This window comes from Chlamydotis macqueenii, chromosome 2 (genome assembly GCF_036417535.1).
Source record: "Chlamydotis macqueenii isolate bChlMac1 chromosome 2, bChlMac1.mat, whole genome shotgun sequence".
Lineage (NCBI taxonomy): Eukaryota > Metazoa > Chordata > Aves > Otidiformes > Otididae > Chlamydotis > Chlamydotis macqueenii.
The window spans coordinates 48,650,420-48,671,271 of NC_141557.1; the positions used below are offsets into that span (position 1 = coordinate 48,650,420).

The window sequence follows — 20,852 nt, forward strand, 5'->3', positions numbered from 1 at the left end:
GAGACATCGTGGCTTCTATAAAAAGATTAGTATAAGAATGGCACTTCTTCACTAAGGCTAAAAGAACACCTTCCAGAAAAATAGTAATGGTCCAACATTTGTGGCGTGTTAAATTCACAATGTTGAAGAAAAGTACCTTAGTAATCATTGCAACACTATCCATTAAAGTATGGTAGCAAATAGTTTTTCTTTTTAAGACTCATCAGGTAATAATTTGTTACGGTGGTTTATCCTGACCAGCTTCGGCAGGTTCTAAAAAAGGAACGAACACCACATGTGTGGTTGCTCCAAAACCATCCTTCTCCCCTCCTTCCCTCCTTCTTTCCCTCTTCCACTGAGAATAGACCAAGAAGGCCTGACCAGCCCTGTCATTTCATTATAACCAGGTAACACAGAAATTAATCAATTAATTTATTATTAATAGGAGCAAAATGTAAAAGCGGAGCAAATTGTAGACGTACTACCAAGCACGCTGTGTCCTGCAGATGTCTCCAAAAGACTCTTGTGATAAAAATGTACAGATTCTTTAGCTCTGAAAGGTCAAAACTGCAATTTCAAAAGGATGAAATCTTTTCTGTCTTCTATGTTCTTTTAGCAATCTTTTTTTCTTCTGCTTTCTGTACTGCTGGATTTTAGCATCCATGAGTCATGTGATCCTTCTAGCATCAGTATGATTTTCTTCTGATTTCTAGCATCTCTGCCAAAAGATCCCTGGTTAGACTTTCTGCATTTCGATGTGCTGGTGGTGGTAGTGGTGGTAGCAATGATGTCTGGGTTGACACCTTCCATTTAGTTTATAAACAGAGTTTTTCTGCTGCCGTTTTTTGAAAAACCACACAGCCAGGACAGCTGCAACCAGTAACAAGCAGAGAAGAATCACAATAACTGCTATGATAGCACCTTTACTTGACTTGGGACAATCCTCTCCTTCACATGGCTCAGCAGAAGTGGGGATGGGCTTTTCTCCAAGGCCTTGAGTGAGATTTTCTTGTTCAGCTAATTCCTGGGACGACGTGTCAGTAACGATATCTGGAGCTGGTGCAGTGGTTGCTACTTGTGTTGGGTAGGCAGTTGTTTCTTTCGGTTCTGCATATGGAGTGTGATCGGAGGGGCTGACCATCAAAGAGGTTTCTGATATGGATGTTTTTAAACTGGTTATGTCAAATAGCACTGTTGTAGTGGGCTCCCGAGTTACAGTTTCTGGAGATGTAGTTGAGTGGTCCCATGCAGCATCGTCATAACCTCTGCTCATGCTCAAGTTCTCCAGACCACTCACTGATGTAAGTGGCACTGGTGTCTCTTCAGCCCCTTCATCATCTATCCTCGTTGTTGCTGCTACAATCTGTGTTAAATCTTCCTCTGGAGCTGGGCTAGTACTGCTCGATTTTCTTACTTCAACGTGATTCGGTTGGTCAGTTGTGAGGACAACGTCATCTTCTGTTCCCATTGATCCATCAACTTTGTCACCCTCCTCTTCCTCATCCTCTACCACTTCTTGTGTTACTGGATAGCCATCTAACCATGACTCGTCAGTAATGGCAACTGCATCTATCTCTGCCTTTGTATCATTAGTTGTGAGAATGGGTCCAATGGGGAAATCCTCACTGTCATAAAACATTTTGGCACCAGGTTCATCATAGGCTGTCTTCACTCCGATGTGATTATCACCTTCAGAAAACTGTGCTTTTGTGGAATCATCTGTCTCTTTCTCTGATTCAGACTCACTGAAAGCTTCTGATGGAAACCAGAACAAGTTTTTTTGGCTTAGGAGTGACACGGGGGACTCAGTTGGTGCCCTGCTTCCTTTTTCAGAAGTGTCTCTGTCCTGAGTAACACCTTTGGTACTTCCAGTTCTTTCTTCCTCTGAATTTTTACTGTAGGAAAGCTGCTCTTGCTCCTGTTCGATTTCCTCTTTGCCATTGACATATTCATTCTCAACAATAGGTATCGATCTGTCATCAGGAAAATTATCTTCATAGTCAATGTGTGCCTCAGTTTCATCTAGAAAAGTTAAAAAAAAAAAAACAAACAACAAAATCCAACATTTAATTTCTCCAGAAGAGCACTGGGTTCATTTGTTACAAGAAGCCAAGAAGAAAGGTGCAATGAGGAGTTACTTTTAGATAGTATTTTTCATTTAGTGTTATTATTTATTTGAAAAGGGGACGGGCCACATTAGGCTGCTAGTCAATACAAAGTTAAAAATCAGGATAGGTGTCAATGCTAAACGCTAATAGCTTATCCTTCCAGATTTAAAAATGTATATAAGTAACTTACTGTCTGTAGTTATAGGACTTTCTTCAATTGCTTATAATTTTCTCAAATTTTCACTCTCCCTAACATAATTCTTTTTGCCAGACCTGAGGAAAATTTTTCATCATATTCAGGCAAGAAATGGGTGCGGAGAAGAATGTATAGCAAAAAGTAATAAATTACTAATTGAACTGTAAAAAAAAAAACCCTACAAGTTTTACAGCAACTTCATCCCTTTTGAGCCAGGTGATTTTGAAGGGTTATTATCAGTATCTTGTGTTCCATTTTTTATCATTACAGTACCTTTCTTCAATGACCTTGGTGTTGCAGTGGTATGACACCTGGGGCCAGGTGAGCTGAATGGGATTTCTCACTCCATGAGAGCTCTTCAGAGCTGCCCAAGGAAGATACCTCCCCTCCCCAAAAGCTGACACTGAATTCTGCTCATCTTCATCTGAAGAAAGCAAAATGCACCCATGACTGCAAGGATAAAAGATTCTGTCTCCAACACTTGAAGTCTATCACCTACATATCAAGATAATACCATCTGTAATCAACTCTCAGGCTTCCAATTTTAAGAAACTAAATGTAACCAAAAAGAAAAGAGGAAAAAAAAAAACAAAATCAAAACCAAGCCAAACCAGCAAAAAAATAACTGAGTGCAACAGAGATTCATCACAAAGTTTGTGTTTGATTTAGAAATACTCCCCGTGCCTCAACAGACCAACCACTCATAGCAAAACAGACTTGACTCAAAGCATGAAACTAAATGTTTGAATCTGATTGAAAAAATATATTGTAATTTATATTTATTCCACTCTTCTAAAACCTTAGCTCAATTAAAAATTTTCCAAACTAGACAGGGTGGTTGATTTTCAGCTCACACAAGTTTTACTCCATAGAAAGTTGATGTAATTGCTGAGATTTATGCTGGCATTAAAAGTCCTAAAAAATTGTGCCTTGGGATATGGAAAATAAAACAGACTGAATCATGGTGAGAATTTTACTTTTTAAGAGAGTGTTTAGTCTTTCATTAAGACAGTGAAGCAACAGACATGGCATGACATAGGAAACAAGAAATTAATAGAAGCTGTATTACAAATCAATGCATTCATAAAGCCTTATCTTTTTTTGCCTTTTTACACTCAACCAACTTTGAATCACATGTTCATCTGGGGCCCACCTCGATTTCTGAATGAGTCACATTCTCCTTGGAGACTGCTTCCCAGACTTCTGGCACAGCCATATTTGGTCTACTCTTAAGAAAGATTAGAAATATTGTCAAACCAGTCTGACCAAAAACACTTAGTGGTGATACAGCTCACACCAGCTTACTTTCTGCCAGAACAGCTTAAGTTAGGTGCCAGAACAGAATGAGTATTAGCAAAAGGTATTTTTCTTGGAATAGAGTCTGGGTCTACCAGAAACCAAAGCAGTCATGCTGAGGAAACCAAAATGTGCGACATAGCCTGTGGAGAGTTAATATCTCTGTGAAAACTATCCTACTGGAGAACTGGATGTTCTCAGCAGGTCCTCTCATCTCCCTGCAAGGGTGTAGGGTGAAACCCATGCACGATACGACAGTGCTGACAATGGACCCCTCTCCCTCCCGGTCCCAGTATCTTTATCTGCTTGTGTAATCCTCCAAGATCCTCTCTCTGTCCTCTCTAAAGCAGGAAAAAATCTTCCATCTGGTGCAAAGATGACTTAACAGACAGGGGAATCCAGCTCTAAGTAGAAAGCTTCCTGGTAGGACTCTCACTTTTCTAATTCATCCTAAAATATTTTCCAACAGTATTTCAGACTTTCGTTAATGACTGAAGGGTACCTCTGAATACCAAAGCATTTTAGCAACTTATTTATGAAGCTTTTGTGTGGCACTGGACGTCGCTATGTAGCACTTAAAATAGTCACCGTATGCTAGTCTCAATTTGTCCTTTGTCTCGTTTTCACTTAAGAATTTTTCTACCTAGTGCTCTCTTCACGTGGAAATGGTGCCTCAAGCCATTTTGGCTTTTACCACCCAGACTCTTGCTAAAAGTTGATATCTGGCATGCCTGCTTCACTGAAGTCCAATGCCTCTCAGGACAGCCTATAGGTGTCTATGGGATATACATGAACTGCAGCATCGTAATGTGAGAACTCACCATTTACCAGTTGTCATGGTCATTGTTTTATTTTTTGAGGTGAATCATCACATCAGTCTGTCTTCACCTGTATGTTTCCTGGACCTGTAATTTTGCCACTCATTTACTTTTCAGACTACAGTAACCCAGCTGAGGATGAAATATTGATTTTTACATTATGGTGTTCTAGTGCAATGCACACACATCCATGAACAACAACTACATTCATATACTTCTGTTGTTTCCTCCAGACCTACTCTTCAGTTAGCGATATGAATGGGCAGCTAGTATTTATCTTATTGACCAGCATGGATCATTGGTGAATGCTTAACAACTGTAGTAGTATGCTTTTTATAGAATTTGAAGCTCTTCCCCTTTAGTGTCTCTCTTGCCATGTACTTTCAGCTCTTTAGAAGAAAGACCTATGGAGGCACATCAGGAAAGAGCACGTCTCACAGGAAAATATAAGTCCTCAGTCTATCAGAACATATAAAGGGTTGTTGAACCATCAGTCAAGTCTCCCTCAAACCTGCTGTCTTTTGGGCCTGATCCTGCACGTATAGAAATGAATTGGTGCTTTCTCAATGCCAGCTGAGGAAAGAAAAAGCCCATTGTAATCTAAAGAGAGATTGAGATTGCAGCTCATTATAGACCGCTCGTCACCGCATAAAGGAGTCTTGTTCCTTCTGACAATCAGATTGTGGCCCAAGTTGTAAAGCTGCTATAATGTATTTTCATATGCAATCTCCCGTATTTGTATAGTTTATAGCAAAGACTATCAACATAACTAATGTTAGCTTATGGGATGCCAGAATGAAAGCAACTATTGAGCTCTCTCACCATCAAAGGAAATACAGACCCCTTTACTCTGAAGCTTTGATTTATAGGATCCTGAATCGACTTACACAGTAATAATATTCTATTCTTTCTTCTGGGCCTCAGACCTTCAAACAGGGCTTCGACTTAGTATTTAGCGAGTTTGCGTTACCATGACAATCTTTTAAGTCAGCCGTGAGCTTGATTTTCCAGGAACAGATTGGGCAACTTTTACACTTCTTTTTGCTCACCTCCTCAGCACTTTCTTGAGCTTTCCAGCTCCCTGAATTTTAGTCTCAGTACTGAAGAGCAACAACCAAAGTAGATTCAGCTCCACCCCTTATCCAAATAATTCTAACCTTTATTTACACACATTTTTAAAAAAGCTAGCAACTGATTTAGAAGTGGTTGCATCTTCCTTCCTATCCAGGCAGGTCTGGTTTTAAGAAGAGCCAGCACTGAAATTAATTAGTCCAAGACCAAAATCTTTCTGTATTTGGTCATTGTTATATCTTACCCCTACCCTCCTCTGGCAGACTCAAGGATCAGTGAGATTTGATTCACTGTCTGAGGGATTACTGAGGCTGAAATGAACATTTTACTGCAACAGATGCTGAAATGGCATACTACCAAAGATGTGAAGCTCAATTAAAAGGTAAAATCCTTTTAATTTAGCCTTGTCCTTTCTGGGAAGCATCCAGTCCTAAAGAGCTTTCATCTCCTTCAACTTTTGATCCTAATGTGAAAACAGCGACCAAACATAGAGACAGGCAAAAAAACAGAGCCTGGTTTTCCACACTCTAGGATCAGTTTAATTTTTCTTCTAGATAGCATATTGGCATCCGAGCTCTATTTTGAGTGTTGCTATTTTGGACAACCATAAAGTGCACCGCATATTTTGTGGATGTATTTTTGGAGTACAGGAAATTGAAACTTGATTCTATGTAGACCATCATCATAAACATTTCTACTGTATAAAAACATTTTATTCTAAGAATCCCAAAGTAGTTACAGCAAACATTAACAAGCCGGCATCTGTCTTTAAGGGTGGGAAGGAAAAGACTGATTTGCCTGGGATCAGTCAGATTTGTGAACTACAGCATCTCGAAGAATAAGACATTTGACCTGGATCAGGCACATGAACACACTTCTCTCAAATCTACCAGAGTATGCTAGACAGGATTTGTCTTGCCTTTTGTCTTTTGCAACAGCTACAAGAAGGAGGATGATTTTTATTCTAGGAGAAAGCCTGCTAATATAAATAAATAACCCATCATAATTTTTTAAACTAATTCGATTTGGCAGAATTGGTTCATGTCAGATCGATACTTTACATTAATCTAATACAACCCCTCAGTGACAGACCTGAAAAGAGAACCAAAGTTTGTCATAACAATTGTTTTGACAGGCCATGGATATATTTTGTTGCTGATTTTGTCTGTCACAACTTTCCTTTTATACTTTCAGAAGAAAAGAACCAAACATTCTCAAATAAGATCAAAAGCCAGAGACATTTTATTTTACTCTCCCCATTAAAAAAAAAGAAAAAGAAAAATAATTAAATGGTGCTGGCTAGTCATGCTTGCAGACCACATGAATGTGAATCAATACTATTCTTGAAAACTCAGAAAGCAATATTTGAAGTAATGATAATAGTTGAACCAGACAAAAAGACTGGGAGCTGCAGATGAAGTTTCCAGAAGTGGTCAAAGCCAGCTGAATCCTCCTCACACTGAAATCAGAAGTGTGGTCCTCAGCATGGAGACGTTAGACCAGCTCTGAACACACTAGACAAGCATCCGAGTGTTGACACTGGAGAGATTCCTTAGATACACAGAAGAGACGACCTCTCCAGCTTACAGCTGGAAAAACCCACAGCAGCCAAGGCAAAAGCATAAATATATGACATTCCTCTTAGCCACTTTTAGGGCAGAGATGTGATTTCCCAGCCATCTAATCTGCCTTCTCTTTGAGGAAGCAAACCCGCGAGGGTGCAACCTAATGCAATGCAGCCCTGACCCCTCCACTGAAATGTTAGCATTAAAGCTCCTGATATTGAACCTATGGTTCATTTGGGGAAAAAACCAAATATCATTTAGCAAAGGTCACTTTAGTCTCTGTGCCTGCGGGACAGCCACAGTATGGCACATGTACATCTGCTTTCAGACCTTTCTAGAATGCCAATCTTTAGGATGTATTTTGTGAAACAAATGTGTTCTCTCCACAGAAACAGAAAAAATAATACACTGCAAAAAACATGTGTTTCCCTGTTCTCTGCTTAAGGTTGCTTTGTTGGGTTGAATATCCCTGTGTTTTCAGCTAGAACACAGCGTCTTTTCATGATGAGAAATAGCAGGAAACATTAACTATACAGAGCCACTTTTTTTTCTTAAAAACTATCTTGATTAAAAATTACAGGCCATTACCTGGTGTGCTCAATGCACATTAAAGCAATTTGTAATGTACTGTTTTCTTAATTTCCAACATACTTTATTGTATCCAAGATCCATTTAATATAACTCCAAAATTATTTTGTTCGGTTTTGCCCATAGCCAAGTTTTGCCACATATTTTGGATTATATGTGTAGTGATGCATAATATATTTTTTCCATTTAATTTACAGATTTGCCAACTGTATGGCTGTACACTTACATCCTGGGTGCCGGAATGGACTGTATCTTTTCTAACTGGATCAAAACGCAGAGGAAAGATGATCATAAAGCTACTTCAAAGGACACTTAAGTGCTGTATTTAGACACTGCTGTGACAATAGTTCTTTGACTCCGCATTTCCTTGGGGTGAGCAACTGGGAATGTAAAGCAGGTCCAATGCTTTTACACAAAGAGAAACACAAGAGAAAAACTCAGTTATTGCTCTTTACTCTGATATTCTGCTTGGACAGCTGGGCATTATAATGTGACAGTTACCAAGCAGGACAGAAATAGGCAGCTGTAACATCCTCAAATCTCAGAAAGCTTTATGAAGCTGGATAAATGTTACCACTCCTTCATGGATGAGGTGGAGTAAGCAGCGGAGAGTAGTGTAGTGACTTGGCCCTGGTCTCAGAGACAGGTGCAAGATGTAGGAACAGTCCTTATATCTTTTAATCCTCTGACTCAAGATTCCTCCCTGTGGTCCGATCATGTTTGTTTAACAACATCGGGACCACTTCACATTTCCAGTTGCTCACCCAGCCCAGATGAAGAACAAGGGAACTGTATCATCTTATCAGCCTCTAAACATAGCACTTAAATGTTCACTGAAGTGGCTTCACGACCATCTTTCCTCTGATGTCAGCCAGTTAGGACAGAAATGGCCCACTCTGCCAACAGGGATATAAATTCTCCGTTAAGTCCTGTCATTAGCCTTCGTGATAGGGAAGTTACTCTCTTGACTCAAAGCACTTTAAAAGCGGTGGGTGTGCTGACTTCTGGAATACTTAATTAATAATTATACTCCTTTCTCCTATGACCCCAAAATATCTGTCAACTGTAAATCAGGTTTCTTTTAATTAAATTCCCTTTTTTTTTGGTTGTTTTTTTTTCACTGAATTCTTACTTTTTAAAAAATAATGAACTCCAGTATCACATATTTCAGTCTTCCTGTGAAGCCCACTTTCTTAAAGAATTATGGTCAGGAGGATTGAATATATCATTATTAATCGAACATGTATTGTATTTTCTATCCCAGGTCCTTAAAGTGTTTGAAAAACATTAATCAAAGGCAGCCCCTCAGCATGAAGTCTACATTTAAATAATTTTAAAAATCATAATCCACAATATTACATCTGCTCCCAAGTTCCAATGTTGATGTTTGTGATTTTACAGCCACACTTTCCTATTTCTTTTAAAAATATTTTTCTCTCCCCTGCTGCTGTGTGAAAGGTTCAGGCAAAACAGGGGAAATAGACTATTTATCCAGGGAAAACAGTGAAACACACACAACTTAAATGGCCTGATTCTTCCCCTTCCTTAGTTTGGTGTAATATAGGTTTTTTCCTATGTGTGATAAAGTTAGCATTTTCACTAACCTCGGTGAAGGAAAAAGAAGTATCAATTTGGTGCAGATTATAGGAGATTCAGACCTTCCGGGTTATCAGATGTAGATACTCCTTTTTCCTTCTCTCCCTCCATGCTCCTCCTCCACTCCCTGTAGTATTTCACTTAATCATCTGAACTGTTGTTTTTAAAAACAGTTCTAAAAGCTGAAATAGTTCAGAAAGTTATTGGAATTTGTATCTCTCTACCATTTGGATGGTTTTGAATATCTGGTTCCCCGGTACACAGACAGGACCCATTTCTACTAAGAACAAATTTGACCTTTTCTCACTATTCTCCACTGCCTGGTTATATATATTCATGAGTAAAAATAACTCCTTGCAAGCCCATGGGTATTAAGGACTACATAAGTTCTGAAATGGGTATGCTAACTCCAGCTCCTACAGATAGCTCAGTTACCCAACAGCTGCCCATTCCTTTGCTTAAAATCTATCTGTTTTGCCAGAAATATCATCTTAAAGGTGTGATATCTCTCTGAAAAAAAAGAAAAAACAACAATATGATACTCTGATGACTGCTTTTGAATACTGGAAAAAATTTGAGCTTTATACATTGAGCAAGGAAACACAAGAAAGAGAACGAGAAAGCAGAATTCGAATTGCATCCACATCTGCCTCATGGTACTATTTAGCTTACGTTTAAACCAGGGGAAAGTTAAAAGTCTGTTGCAGAATTTAACCAACATATAAAGGTGGGTTTTCTTGAAGGTTTAAATTAAAGAAATGTCATTATTATAATTTTCCAGAGCTTTCACATTTGGGTTTTTTTTTTTTTGGGGGGGGGGTTGGTTGGTTTTTTGGTTGGTTTTTTTTTAATAAAAGCTAGATTCCTTGAGTCAAGTTATTTGGTAAGAAAATTCACTTTCATTCCTTTCAATGGAGTAAATATCTGATGTGTTTGTAAACAAAAATCCTGAAAGCATGGTACAAGATAAAAATTGTATATCTTTTTATTGGGGCAAATTAAAAAATAATACACTTTTTTTTTACTTTTCCATCTCACTGCTTAGCTCTAACCCAAATTGTATTTCTGCCATTCTGTGCCATGGGCAGCTCTCTTAACTTACATAGGTCTTTAATTTTCCTGACCTACCAAAAGGAAGCTGCATTTATCATATATGTAAGGCCAGAAGTTTGAAAGTGCTAAAGCAACAAGTAGGAAAGGGCTAGTAAAAGTTCAGATAAGCCAAACTAGCTTCTTACAAGCCAGTGGACAAAGTCTAAGGCTTAAGAGCTGAATAACTATTGTACTACCCATTTTGCATCCCAAATAAAAATCCAAGAACATCTAAAGGATGGTTAGCTCAACTCAACATAGAAAATATAAAGGAGGAGGGTGAGTTGCACATGGGTTTGCTGTGACCCTTCAAAGGTATTGACCCCTGTCTCCATGGAGCCACAGTTTCACCACGGCACCTTGTCCTTTCTGTAAGGAGGATGCTATCTCAGAGGCCTCAGCATGTAGCATCACATGAAGACGTAAGGCTGGTGACTGGGTGATAAAGCCAGGCACAGCCTCAGCATGCTGATGGTAAGGAAAGGTGTTATTTGCATGCAGGCCATGCTTAGTGTATGCCTATAAAAAGACACCAGCTTTTATCTGTACTTCCTCTAGGTTCCCAAAGGCAAGAACAAACACTAAGTTTTCATTTCAGTAGCCTGCTCTGTAGCAACTCTGTGGCTTCATGTGAAAATAAACATAGCAGAAGACATACAAAACCTGCATTGTGCACTCCATCTGGTAAACAATGTCTTTGGCTCACTAATGCTGCCTGGGCATGGCTTTTGAACTCCTCTGAAAAAAATACCTCTGATATTTCTTGCAACATCTGTAGTAATCCCTTTCCGTGAGTAAACAAAGTAAGTACATTGAAAAGTTACAAACCTCATCCAGTAACAGAATGAGCACATGCGAATTATAAACAGTTGATTTCCAGAAAGGGTCTGATTCTGATATCAAATACACAGATGAAGGATCTTCCCAAAGGTTTTTTTTTTTTTTCCGGTAATTAAAAATTACATTCAGTACTAAAGAAAAATGGTATTGTGCGAAAAAGAAAGAAGATGGTGGACTGGAAGGCAGGAGCTGAATGATAACCCTGGTTTAAGACTCAGTGAATCCCTGAAAGGAGGTTAGCAGATATAGAAAAAAATAAATATGGCATTAAAAATTTCAACTTTTTATTTTGAATGACTCCTGCTACCCAGAAAGAAACTTTATGCTCATATAAGTATGAATAAATTACCCTCTCCTCTGGTTTACTGGAGATGTCTGCCAATGGGATTGTAAAAGCCCTACTGGGCCAGCTAAGACTAGATGCTCTAGTCACCAAGACCTTTACCAGGACTACACATGCCCAGGAGACACCCCTGTAAGCCTGAAATGATCTTGGTTGGGAGGCTGATGGGAGGCTGTGACCTCCCAGAGGGATGCTCCGTGTGCTGGGTGAGCTTACCTTTGACGCAGGCATGAACCTGCCCGTACCACTCCCCACAGCTGTCGCAAAGCAACGTGAATGCCGTCTCCTTGTTGCCCATGACGTACCCCTGGGCGCAAACGTACAGCAGCTCGTCCCCCATTTCAAAGCCAGTGTGGCCATGGAGAATGGTGTGGGGGAAGGATGGTGGGTCACCACAGGGCTTATCTGAAAAGAAAAAGAGAGAGGTTGTAGACACTTTGCAATAGGCTTTAAATGCAGTGCTAACAGTGGTGCTAAAAGAGTTACCCCAAGGACAAACTTACACACATCCACAGAACCCATATCTCATTTGATTCATGCCCTTATCCTCCTTCATAACTGTTTTCAGCAGTAATTGGGAAGGTATATATCGGGCTATAACTGTGATGTGATAACTGTGATGTTACCGACGTGCAACAGTGATGCACCTAGAGGGGCTTTGTTTCCAACAAGTCAGCCCCGGATGTTAAGCTACAGCTATCTTCTCTGCCTGCTTGGGTAACAAGGGCTTGGGTTGGTTGGGACTGGAAGGCAAAAGCTTGGACACAGTAAATTTCCTTAATTGCAAAAAAGCTTGTGAAATTGTTTGGCACTTTATTGTCTACTATACTGTAGCAAGCAGTCAAAGGCTGACAATGACCCAGTCCCCGGTCATGGAAAGGAAAGGCCCAGATGAACATCAGCCATTTTTCAGACTATCTCTAAGCTTCTAGTCTTTCCCAAAATCAAAAGTTTCTTCCCAGATACTCAAATTTCCCCTATTTTATGTTAGAGACATCCTAAAATAAATGGTGACTCTTCAACTTAACAAAAAACAGAGGTAACATAGCTCTGCACTCTGTGAGAATCTGAAGAGCTAAATTTATTGGGATATAAAAACTAAGAGGATGTTGTTTGATAATATTTCTACTGACAGCACTAAGAACCAGGAAGCAAAAATTACTGTAAATAATAATAAAACCAATTTCATTGAGTTTTTAGTTGCATGACAGAAATGCAGAGAGGAGGCAGGCAACTGGCAACATCAGTGTAAACTGAATTTGAACTCTTGGCTATTGTTAACAAGGTGGGTTAAGATCTTCTAGAGAACTTCTAGGCATCTTCTCTTCTCTTCTCTTCTCTTCTCTTCTCTTCTCTTCTCTTCTCTTCTCTTCTCTTCTCTTCTCTTCTCTTCTCTTCTCTTCTCTTCTCTTCATCTTCTCTCAAAGGTCTTCCTCTCTCAGAAGTGCTCGTGAAGAGGGGTTTTCCATTTCCCCATTTTCTCCAGATCTTTTTACAGTCCCTTTTGGAATAGATATCTATTGGTTACAGAAAAACAAACCAAAAGAACTATAATGCAAGAACATGATCTTACCAAGAAACCCAGTGGACAAAATGTGCGGTGTTGGTACAAATAAACACTTCTATATTCTTTTTCAAATCTGAGATTTTTTTTTCCAGTTGTTCTAGAGCCCTTATTGACTGTGGAAGAAAAAACAACTGTTCCATTTGCCAAAATAGCAGAAGATTCAAAACCTGCTTTTGTCCTGCTACAGAACAAACAAAAATTAAAAGGCTAATAGGTAATAGCTCAGGAGTTCTGGTAATTATATGGGATAAGGGACACTTAACTTTCACCTCTTGAAACAGTTTGCCTTGGTACAAAAACTTAATTACTTAGTTGGCTAAGCAAACACTATGTTCCTTGGAAAGACTTTTGTTTGGATGCTGAAAAAGTGACCTCCAAGACTATGCTCCTAAACATGCAGAAGGAGAAACATCTTCAGAGAGCACTCTTGATACTTTGCTAGAGATTACTTTTAGGACAGCATCTGCACAAGAGCTTACAACATTTTCATTGACACCAATTCATGTCCAAGGTTTTCAATGGGCAATAGTTTTGACAGAATCGTTTTTTTTCAATTCAATTTCTGGAAAAGCTCAGGCTTTCCTGCTTTTGCCCCAGGGACATTCTGCAAGATCCTTGTGAGTCCCAGCTGCAGCTTTTCCCATCCTACCCACTTCTGACCCAGGCATAGGTAAATACATGTTTGTTTAGAAATATGATGTATTTAAGTTGCCAGTTGTTTACCTCGTAGTGAAATGAACATCCTACAATAAACACTCAGGCTCTGTGAAAGTTCTTTTGGATCAGGATGTTAGAAATTGTCTGATAGACCTGGCTAACCACTTCTCAATCTGGTATGCTGAAAAACATCTGCCACTAATATCAGGGACACGCTACTGAAGTCAAAGCTTTGAAGTCTATTCTCTGTACTGTACACATACACATATACTGTCTAACACCTTCAGAAGTTAGTGGCAGTTATGCACACACATACTGACAGAAAAAACAAGCTCTGGAGGCTACACAAAGCTCAGTTTATGTACAGTCTTACGGAGGCTTGGCATTTGAGGAAGTGAGGAGCAGTTAGCAGCTAATGCCTTTCCTGTGAACTGGTTGGATGAATAGAGATTGATGTGGATTAAAGGAATAAAAAAATACTTTATTGCCTCATAGGAAGGCTACAGATCCCTGCATTTTATGTACTTTATTTATGTAGCTACTTCCATCGGTACAAACGGGAGCTGTGTATCTGCTCTGAGGGAGGTATTGATCCCAAGGCTGTATGGGACAATTATATGTCAGAGGGTATTCTTATCTACAAAGCCTTGCTTCTTAATCCTGTGGCCAGAGGAAGTAGAAAAGTAATACTTACATTAAATACATTTACCTTATAGCAAATGCATTCAAAAAGCACATTATAACATTCCAGGAAAGACTGAAGCTGAAGGAAGCTTTACTGCAAAATTTGGCAACATGTGGTAACAGAGACTAATGACATCCTGAAGGGGAGATCTGGCTGATGTGTGAATAGAAAGAAAAGGAGAGATTTATAAGATGTTCATGGATGAACACTGTACATTGAACTTTTGAATCTCTCATATGGGACTTTGTAAGATAGTGTCTTTGCTGCAGAGTACATTGAGTGACAGCATGGACAAGACGAAGTGAGAGCTGATATCCTGCAAAGACCTACTCAAGTTCCTACATCCACTTTGCTGATGTCCTTTCCCATGCAAGATGTACAGGAAGTTTCAGGGTTGCAGCACCCTATGGCTCCTCGTCCTGCTGCAGTCTCAGTTGCTATGACAATTCTCGGTCAGCCTTTTGCCAAACCTGTTATTTCTGGTACATGTACAGAAGTGAAGTGACACTGGCAGAGCAGCTCATCAAATGGAGCCACTTCTGGGGACACCCTTCAGGTTTTTGTCTGCGGCCCTGGTACCAGGAGGTGGCAAAGCACAGGCTTGTTTGGAACAACAGCCTGTGCTCAGTGCTGGCATTCAGGCCATTTTCTTGCCAGAAGAGAGGAGTCAGATCTGGGCCACGAAGTGTGACAGAGGATGTGTTCTCAGCAGCTTGTCATTTGGAGGAACAGCAGCACTCTTTGCTAAGGCAACTACAGAGGTTGCCTGGAGTGGTGACGCTGGTAGATGAGGACCAGGCTCCTCCAGTGCTAAGTGAGTGCTGAACTCTCCACCTCATCTAACTTTCCCCTCATCTATCCTTCCGTAGACCAGCATATTTTCTGGGTGCTTGCTAAAAGATGAGCTCAATGCACACTTCCCAGTAGAAAAGCCTGACGTGCTCTATTATTTTGCCTCAGCACTCAGGCCCCATCCAGTGGATCCCGTGCTCTGCCTGCTTGTGTGTGAGATCACCTCCTCAAACCTGGAAACTTAGAATTTGGTTCTGGACATCGTGAACCTTCCTGACTTTGCCACAGAGAGCTCTGGTGTCCTAACATCAGCTGCAAGCAGCAGACTCAGCAGGTGACCATCTGGATGCCATTTTCTGAAGAGGAGATGTTGCAAACCTGAGCCACATATCAACAGTGAGGGTAGACACCTAACAGGGCTCCATACATTGGTAGCTGACCTGCAGTAAGCAAGGATGGATTAGGTTACACAGCGAGAGAACATAGCACTGATATATGGCAATGTGGAAGCACACAGAAGATCCTCGTGTCAGCAGTAATTCGGCACAGGCTGTCTCCTGGAGACAAAATCACCACCACAGCCAATAAAAAACTCAATATACATGGGCAGAAATCAGGATAGAATCAACATCAGATGACTGATGTTGATAATCAGTCATTGAATAAGTGGCACAGCAAAGATAAAAGTGTTGAGCATAGATATGTTAGGGCTAGTGATGACTCTGGTTGCAGACCTCTGAGAGACTCATTAACTATTTTTTACCAGGAACTGAAGACACTTCTTGCTAATTCAGTTAGCACATTCAGTCGTGACTGGCTTTTAGGAATTATGGCCCCTCTGAAGAATAACTTTAACTCCAAACCATGTGTGGAGAGGAGTTTGTGAGAGGTGATTTCTGGCAAAGAGTTGACACAAGTCACATTAAGAACACAGCACCTGTCCTCCCCAATTCAGATCCCTCCAGAAGCATCTTCTTGATTTAAATGATGAGCATCTCATCAGTTTGTAAAGATTTTTTTGAGATGGCTTGACAAAATATTGTCTACAGAAATGACAGCCTAAGATCAATGAAAAAAAAAAAAAAAAAAACCCTCACCATGAAAAAGAGGCAGACTTCAGCTTCCATGCCAACTGGCAGAACTAGGAACCAACCTGATTATCTACAATTGCTACTTTAACTGTGTACCATGCTCTGAAAGCTGACATGAAATATCCTCTTTGAAATAAAACATCCCCTGTTACAGCTGCCCAATTCAGTGGAGTTTTTTCCAGAGAGACCACTGGAATTTATAGGATGTCATCTCATCATTAAGAAATTGGAAAATGCAACCTTAACACTTAGCCCTGTGAAAGATGAGTGTGGATGTTTGTTTTCCTTCTTGATTTCACAGACACTAAAGCATATGGAATTTTTCTTTTTTGGATAAAAATACTGAGTACAAATAGAGTACAAAGAGCCAAAACTCAGTCATAGCCAATATAAGTGCTGCTTGTACGCTACCGATGTTAGGATGCCAAAACCTCTTTCATCAGATAGGGCTTGTAAGAATAACTTCATTTATTAGTTTAAATGACATCACCAGGTAGCTGGAAATTCACTGTCAGCTATATGTAAAGCTCTGGAAAAGAAAGCTGTAGCAATGAAAAAATGAAAAACTTCATAGCAAAGCATGACAAATACAAAGAAATGTTCAAATATAACATAAAGCAAATCGGTTTGATTGCTCTTTTGAAGTACATTTAAAGTGTTTGCTGTAAATAATACACTAATTTCTTTTTTTTCTTACTGCTGAAAAAGGCAAACTGAAATATGTACATAAGCCACCAAGCTTTGATGGGTATCTGGAGCCAGCAGTCATGTTTAACAAAGTTTGATTTGCATTATGCTGTACGCTACCACAAGTTGCTGCCTGTTTAGTTTTTCTATGGTGGCAGCAAATCAAAGCCTTATGGAATAGAGATCTTACTTGTTGCCTGTAAATATCAGTGGGTCACTGAAAGAAAGAACCAGTAAAACTTGGGAGCTATTAACAAAGAGATCTTTCCTGTGTTGCATTTAAAAAAAAAATTCCAAGAAAGGGAACTGAGAGGATTATATATGTATGAAACTGAATGGTATGCGGTTCTACAAAAAAACTTAAGACTGGTAAGAAAAACTCCAGCTTTCTATTTTTGTTGCTTTATCTCTTTTACACTTTGAGATATTTTCTTACAAGCTTTGATAGATACTAAGTACACACTCTGTGGGCCAGACCTGACTTACATGTGACACTCCATTTTCAGAATAAGCAGAATCTAACACATATTTAGGTAGTTTTTGGCACTCGGGGCTAAGAGAGAAATTTTCTGATCTCAGCAGATCCTGAGCTGGTACAGAGTTGTCTGTCTGACTCTAATGGCTGCATAAAACATTTGTTTATGAGAAACTGAGAAGAGACATTTCTCTGTGCTGCGAAAACTGCAGCGATGCTCACAGCATTCATAAAACATTACAGCTGCAACTGTCAAACATAACTCTTAGTCCCAATTCCCTGTAAAACATAACTCTTAGTATCAAAGATTGTTGTGATTCTTCTGTGTCTACAGAACAAATTTAATTTCAGAAGCACAAAAAAAAAAAAAGAGATCTCTCTCTCTTCAGGATGTTTATTTGTAAAAGCCTGGTCCTGTAAGCACACCCAGAGCTCTTGCTAGCATCTGATCACTGCCCCGGCTGTTGAAGCATCCTGAAGTATACACTTAAAGCAATTCAACTGACCTCATTCACATGCTAAATGTTAACTAAGTAAAGATTAACTGTAAATCAAGGCCTAAGAAGGGAACTTTGTAATAGGTTGTACTAGAAGTTTCATGGTGGTGCAAGATGCCCTATGCACAAACCTAAGAACTAAAAATAGAGTTATGAAAAGTTACTATCGTCAAAGTAGTTTCTGAAGAAGAGAAGGCTGATGTGACTGTTCCCTCTGTCCATCCTCAACCTGCCAGGCTGTCGGAGCCTATGGCTGATCTCAGCCAGCTCTGACAATGAGGGAAAGCTGCTGAGTGTCTGCTCATTCTGGTAAGATGAGTTTAAAAGAGGAAAGAGCCAAAGCCAGGCATCTTTTCCATTGGGATGAGCACAGGTAGGACACAGCTTTTATCTGTTCCCACAAGAACTGCTGGTCAGTTGATCAGCATGGCATATGGGCAGACAAACCAGAGTATTCATACATCTAAGGCAGCAACAGCACATGCTGCCTCCTGCCCAGCCAGCCACGCCTGGTCCCAGCAAGGAGCTGAGAGTGCCCTGAAGGCAGAGAGATGATCAGTAAAGGGTGAGGTTAAGAAATACTGGAGAAAGAACCAGATGAGTTTCATATGGGACTACATACTGTTGGTTGGATAAAATGAAAGGGCTTGTGGTTATCATGTATATGGACATAGGTCTCAATGTGAGAAACTTGGGATTTATCACTTTCGGCAGGGCAAAACATCTTGCTTTTTGTACTTGATTTCAATACACACATCTTAATACTAATATATTATCATATTATAATTGAAATTGTATCAATTAAAAGCAATATCCACTTTTCTGAAACAAAAAAAAATACTTTGAAGGTTTCAAGCAAGAAACAATCCATTAATTGTTCTGGGGCCACCAGCATAAGAAGGATGTGGACCTGTTGGAGCGAATGCAGAGGAGGGCCATGAAGATGATGAGAGTGCTGGAGCACCTCTCCTATGAGGACAGGCTGAGAGAGTTGGGGCTCAGTGTGGAGAAGAGAAGGCTCTGGGGGGACCTTATAGTGGTCTTCCAGTGCCTAAAGGGGGCCTACAAGAAAGCGGGGGGAGAAACTCTTCAGCAGGGCCTGTTGTGATAGGGCTAAGGGGCAAGGTTTTAAAATAGAGGGAGGCAGATTCAGACTGGATATTAGGAAGAAATTTTTTACAATGAGGGTGGTGGAGCACTGGCACAGGTTGCCCGTAGAGGTGGTGGATGCCCCATCCCTGGAAACATTCAAGGCCAGGTTGGATGAGGCTCTGAGCAACCTGATCTGGTTGGAGATGTTCCTGCTTCTTGCAGAGGGGTTGGACTAGATGACCTTCAAAAGTCCGTCCAACCCTAACTATTCTATGATTCTATGATTAATCATAACTTGGATGTGTAGTTATTAGTCACATGCGCAAACCAGGAGAACAGATATACTGTATCTGAGGCTGTGATGTGAGTTTTGCTGTCGTTGCTTCTTACTGGCTATTTACTTCCCAAAACTGAAAGTGGCATCCATGAGGTGTAGGATGTTCCTTTATCAGTCAACTGCTTTGTGCTGTCTTGTGTGTTACTGTGTGTTACACTTGTGTGTTAAGGCTATTTCGTTTCTGGGCTTTGCTCTTTTCATACCAACTACAGACGAGGCTCTGCCACACAACTTTGCTCAAGCCTTTCTATTCAAACATCAACCCTGCATCCAAAATTTTTAATATATTCAAAGAAGATAGAACCTTGTTGTCATCCAGAACCTTGTTGTCATCCAGAACTGTGTCTGTGTGCAAGGACTGTATGGTAACTGTATTGGCATGATTATCCCATTCTGTCATCAGGAAACTCCTTGCCTTGTACAAAACAAGTTGTTCATCAATTGCCTCTTCTTTGCAAATGATACAAATTTTCCCCTGAGTTTTAACTATCCAGTTTTTCTGAGCATTGTGTAGTACTCCTCTCCAACAAGCATTGCCAGACTATGTTCTTATATTCACCTTTACTCCCCCTTTACCATGAGCAGTAACCAAATGCAAAAGGCAAAGACAGTTCCTTCCCCGAGATCCAGAATCTACGTGTAAGTTCAGACACAGCAGGTGGAGACAGACAGGGGAGCACAAGGGCACAATGGAACAATAGTGGCTAGAGCAATGATTTCAGCATCCCACAGCTGTCCCACCCGCCACAAGGTTTTTCTCAAGGGGGGGATGATGACAAAAGAGAGATTTGAAGGAAGACAATGCGAGTGTGTTGTAGATGTTTACAGGGAGCTGCTCCTATATGTGAGGAGCTGCATGGAAGAAAGCACAAAGGTGCTTGTGTGACAACATTAGCAACTGAGTGACTGAGCTGGCATCACTCATACCAGCACGGAGCCTGGACTTGTTATCATGAGGGCTATTTAAGAGGATGGTCAGTCAAATCTGTGATTCTTGAATGACTGAGTGCACATCAAATATGCATCACCTCTGCCACATTTCACTTCAACCATACTTTCATTCCCACTGCTGCCACTGACTGGTCATCAAAATGACCCCCCTTTTTTTTTTGTGAATTTATAATTTCTCAGTAAATGTAATCTATTTGCCCCTGTTTTTCTTGGAAATGAGATGTGAAACTTCATTGTGAACAACAACAATCTGCTTCAGGGGTTCCCAAAATTCTTTACACCATCCTGGACAACGTATCCTATCAGTAACAATATACTTTTTGCCTTCAAAATCCATCTTTGCTTGTGGGTTCCGGCATTTGAATATCAAAAAGTTTAAGCATCAACTTAAATTGGAAATAATTTGGTTTTCAGAATCATCCATGATACATCAGAGTCTCTAGCAGGCTGGTCTACACTTGTGAACAAAAAAAAAAACCCTAACCAAATAAAATTGAGGCAATCAAGTTATTTGCATACAAATGTTCTA

The 20,852-nt window shown here is 40.0% G+C and overlaps 2 protein-coding genes across 2 annotated transcripts in view; one reads left to right on the forward strand and one right to left on the reverse strand.

Moving 5' to 3' along the window:
* Nucleotides 1-3,254, forward strand: part of CRTAP (cartilage associated protein) — a 33,352-nt gene extending 30,098 nt beyond the window's left edge. Inside the window, exon 7 of the mRNA XM_086741635.1 lies at nt 2,554-3,254. Within this exon, the coding sequence (XP_086597761.1) occupies nt 2,554-2,613 (60 nt within the window). The 3' untranslated portion in view covers nt 2,614-3,254. The remainder of the gene's footprint in view (nt 1-2,553) is intronic.
* Nucleotides 716-20,852, reverse strand: part of SUSD5 (sushi domain containing 5) — a 41,084-nt gene continuing 20,947 nt past the window's right edge. Inside the window, exons 4-5 of the mRNA XM_010118011.2 lie at nt 11,709-11,897; nt 716-2,001 (exon numbers count right to left, since the gene is read on the reverse strand). Of these exons, the coding sequence (XP_010116313.2) occupies nt 716-2,001; nt 11,709-11,897 (1,475 nt within the window). The remainder of the gene's footprint in view (nt 2,002-11,708; nt 11,898-20,852) is intronic.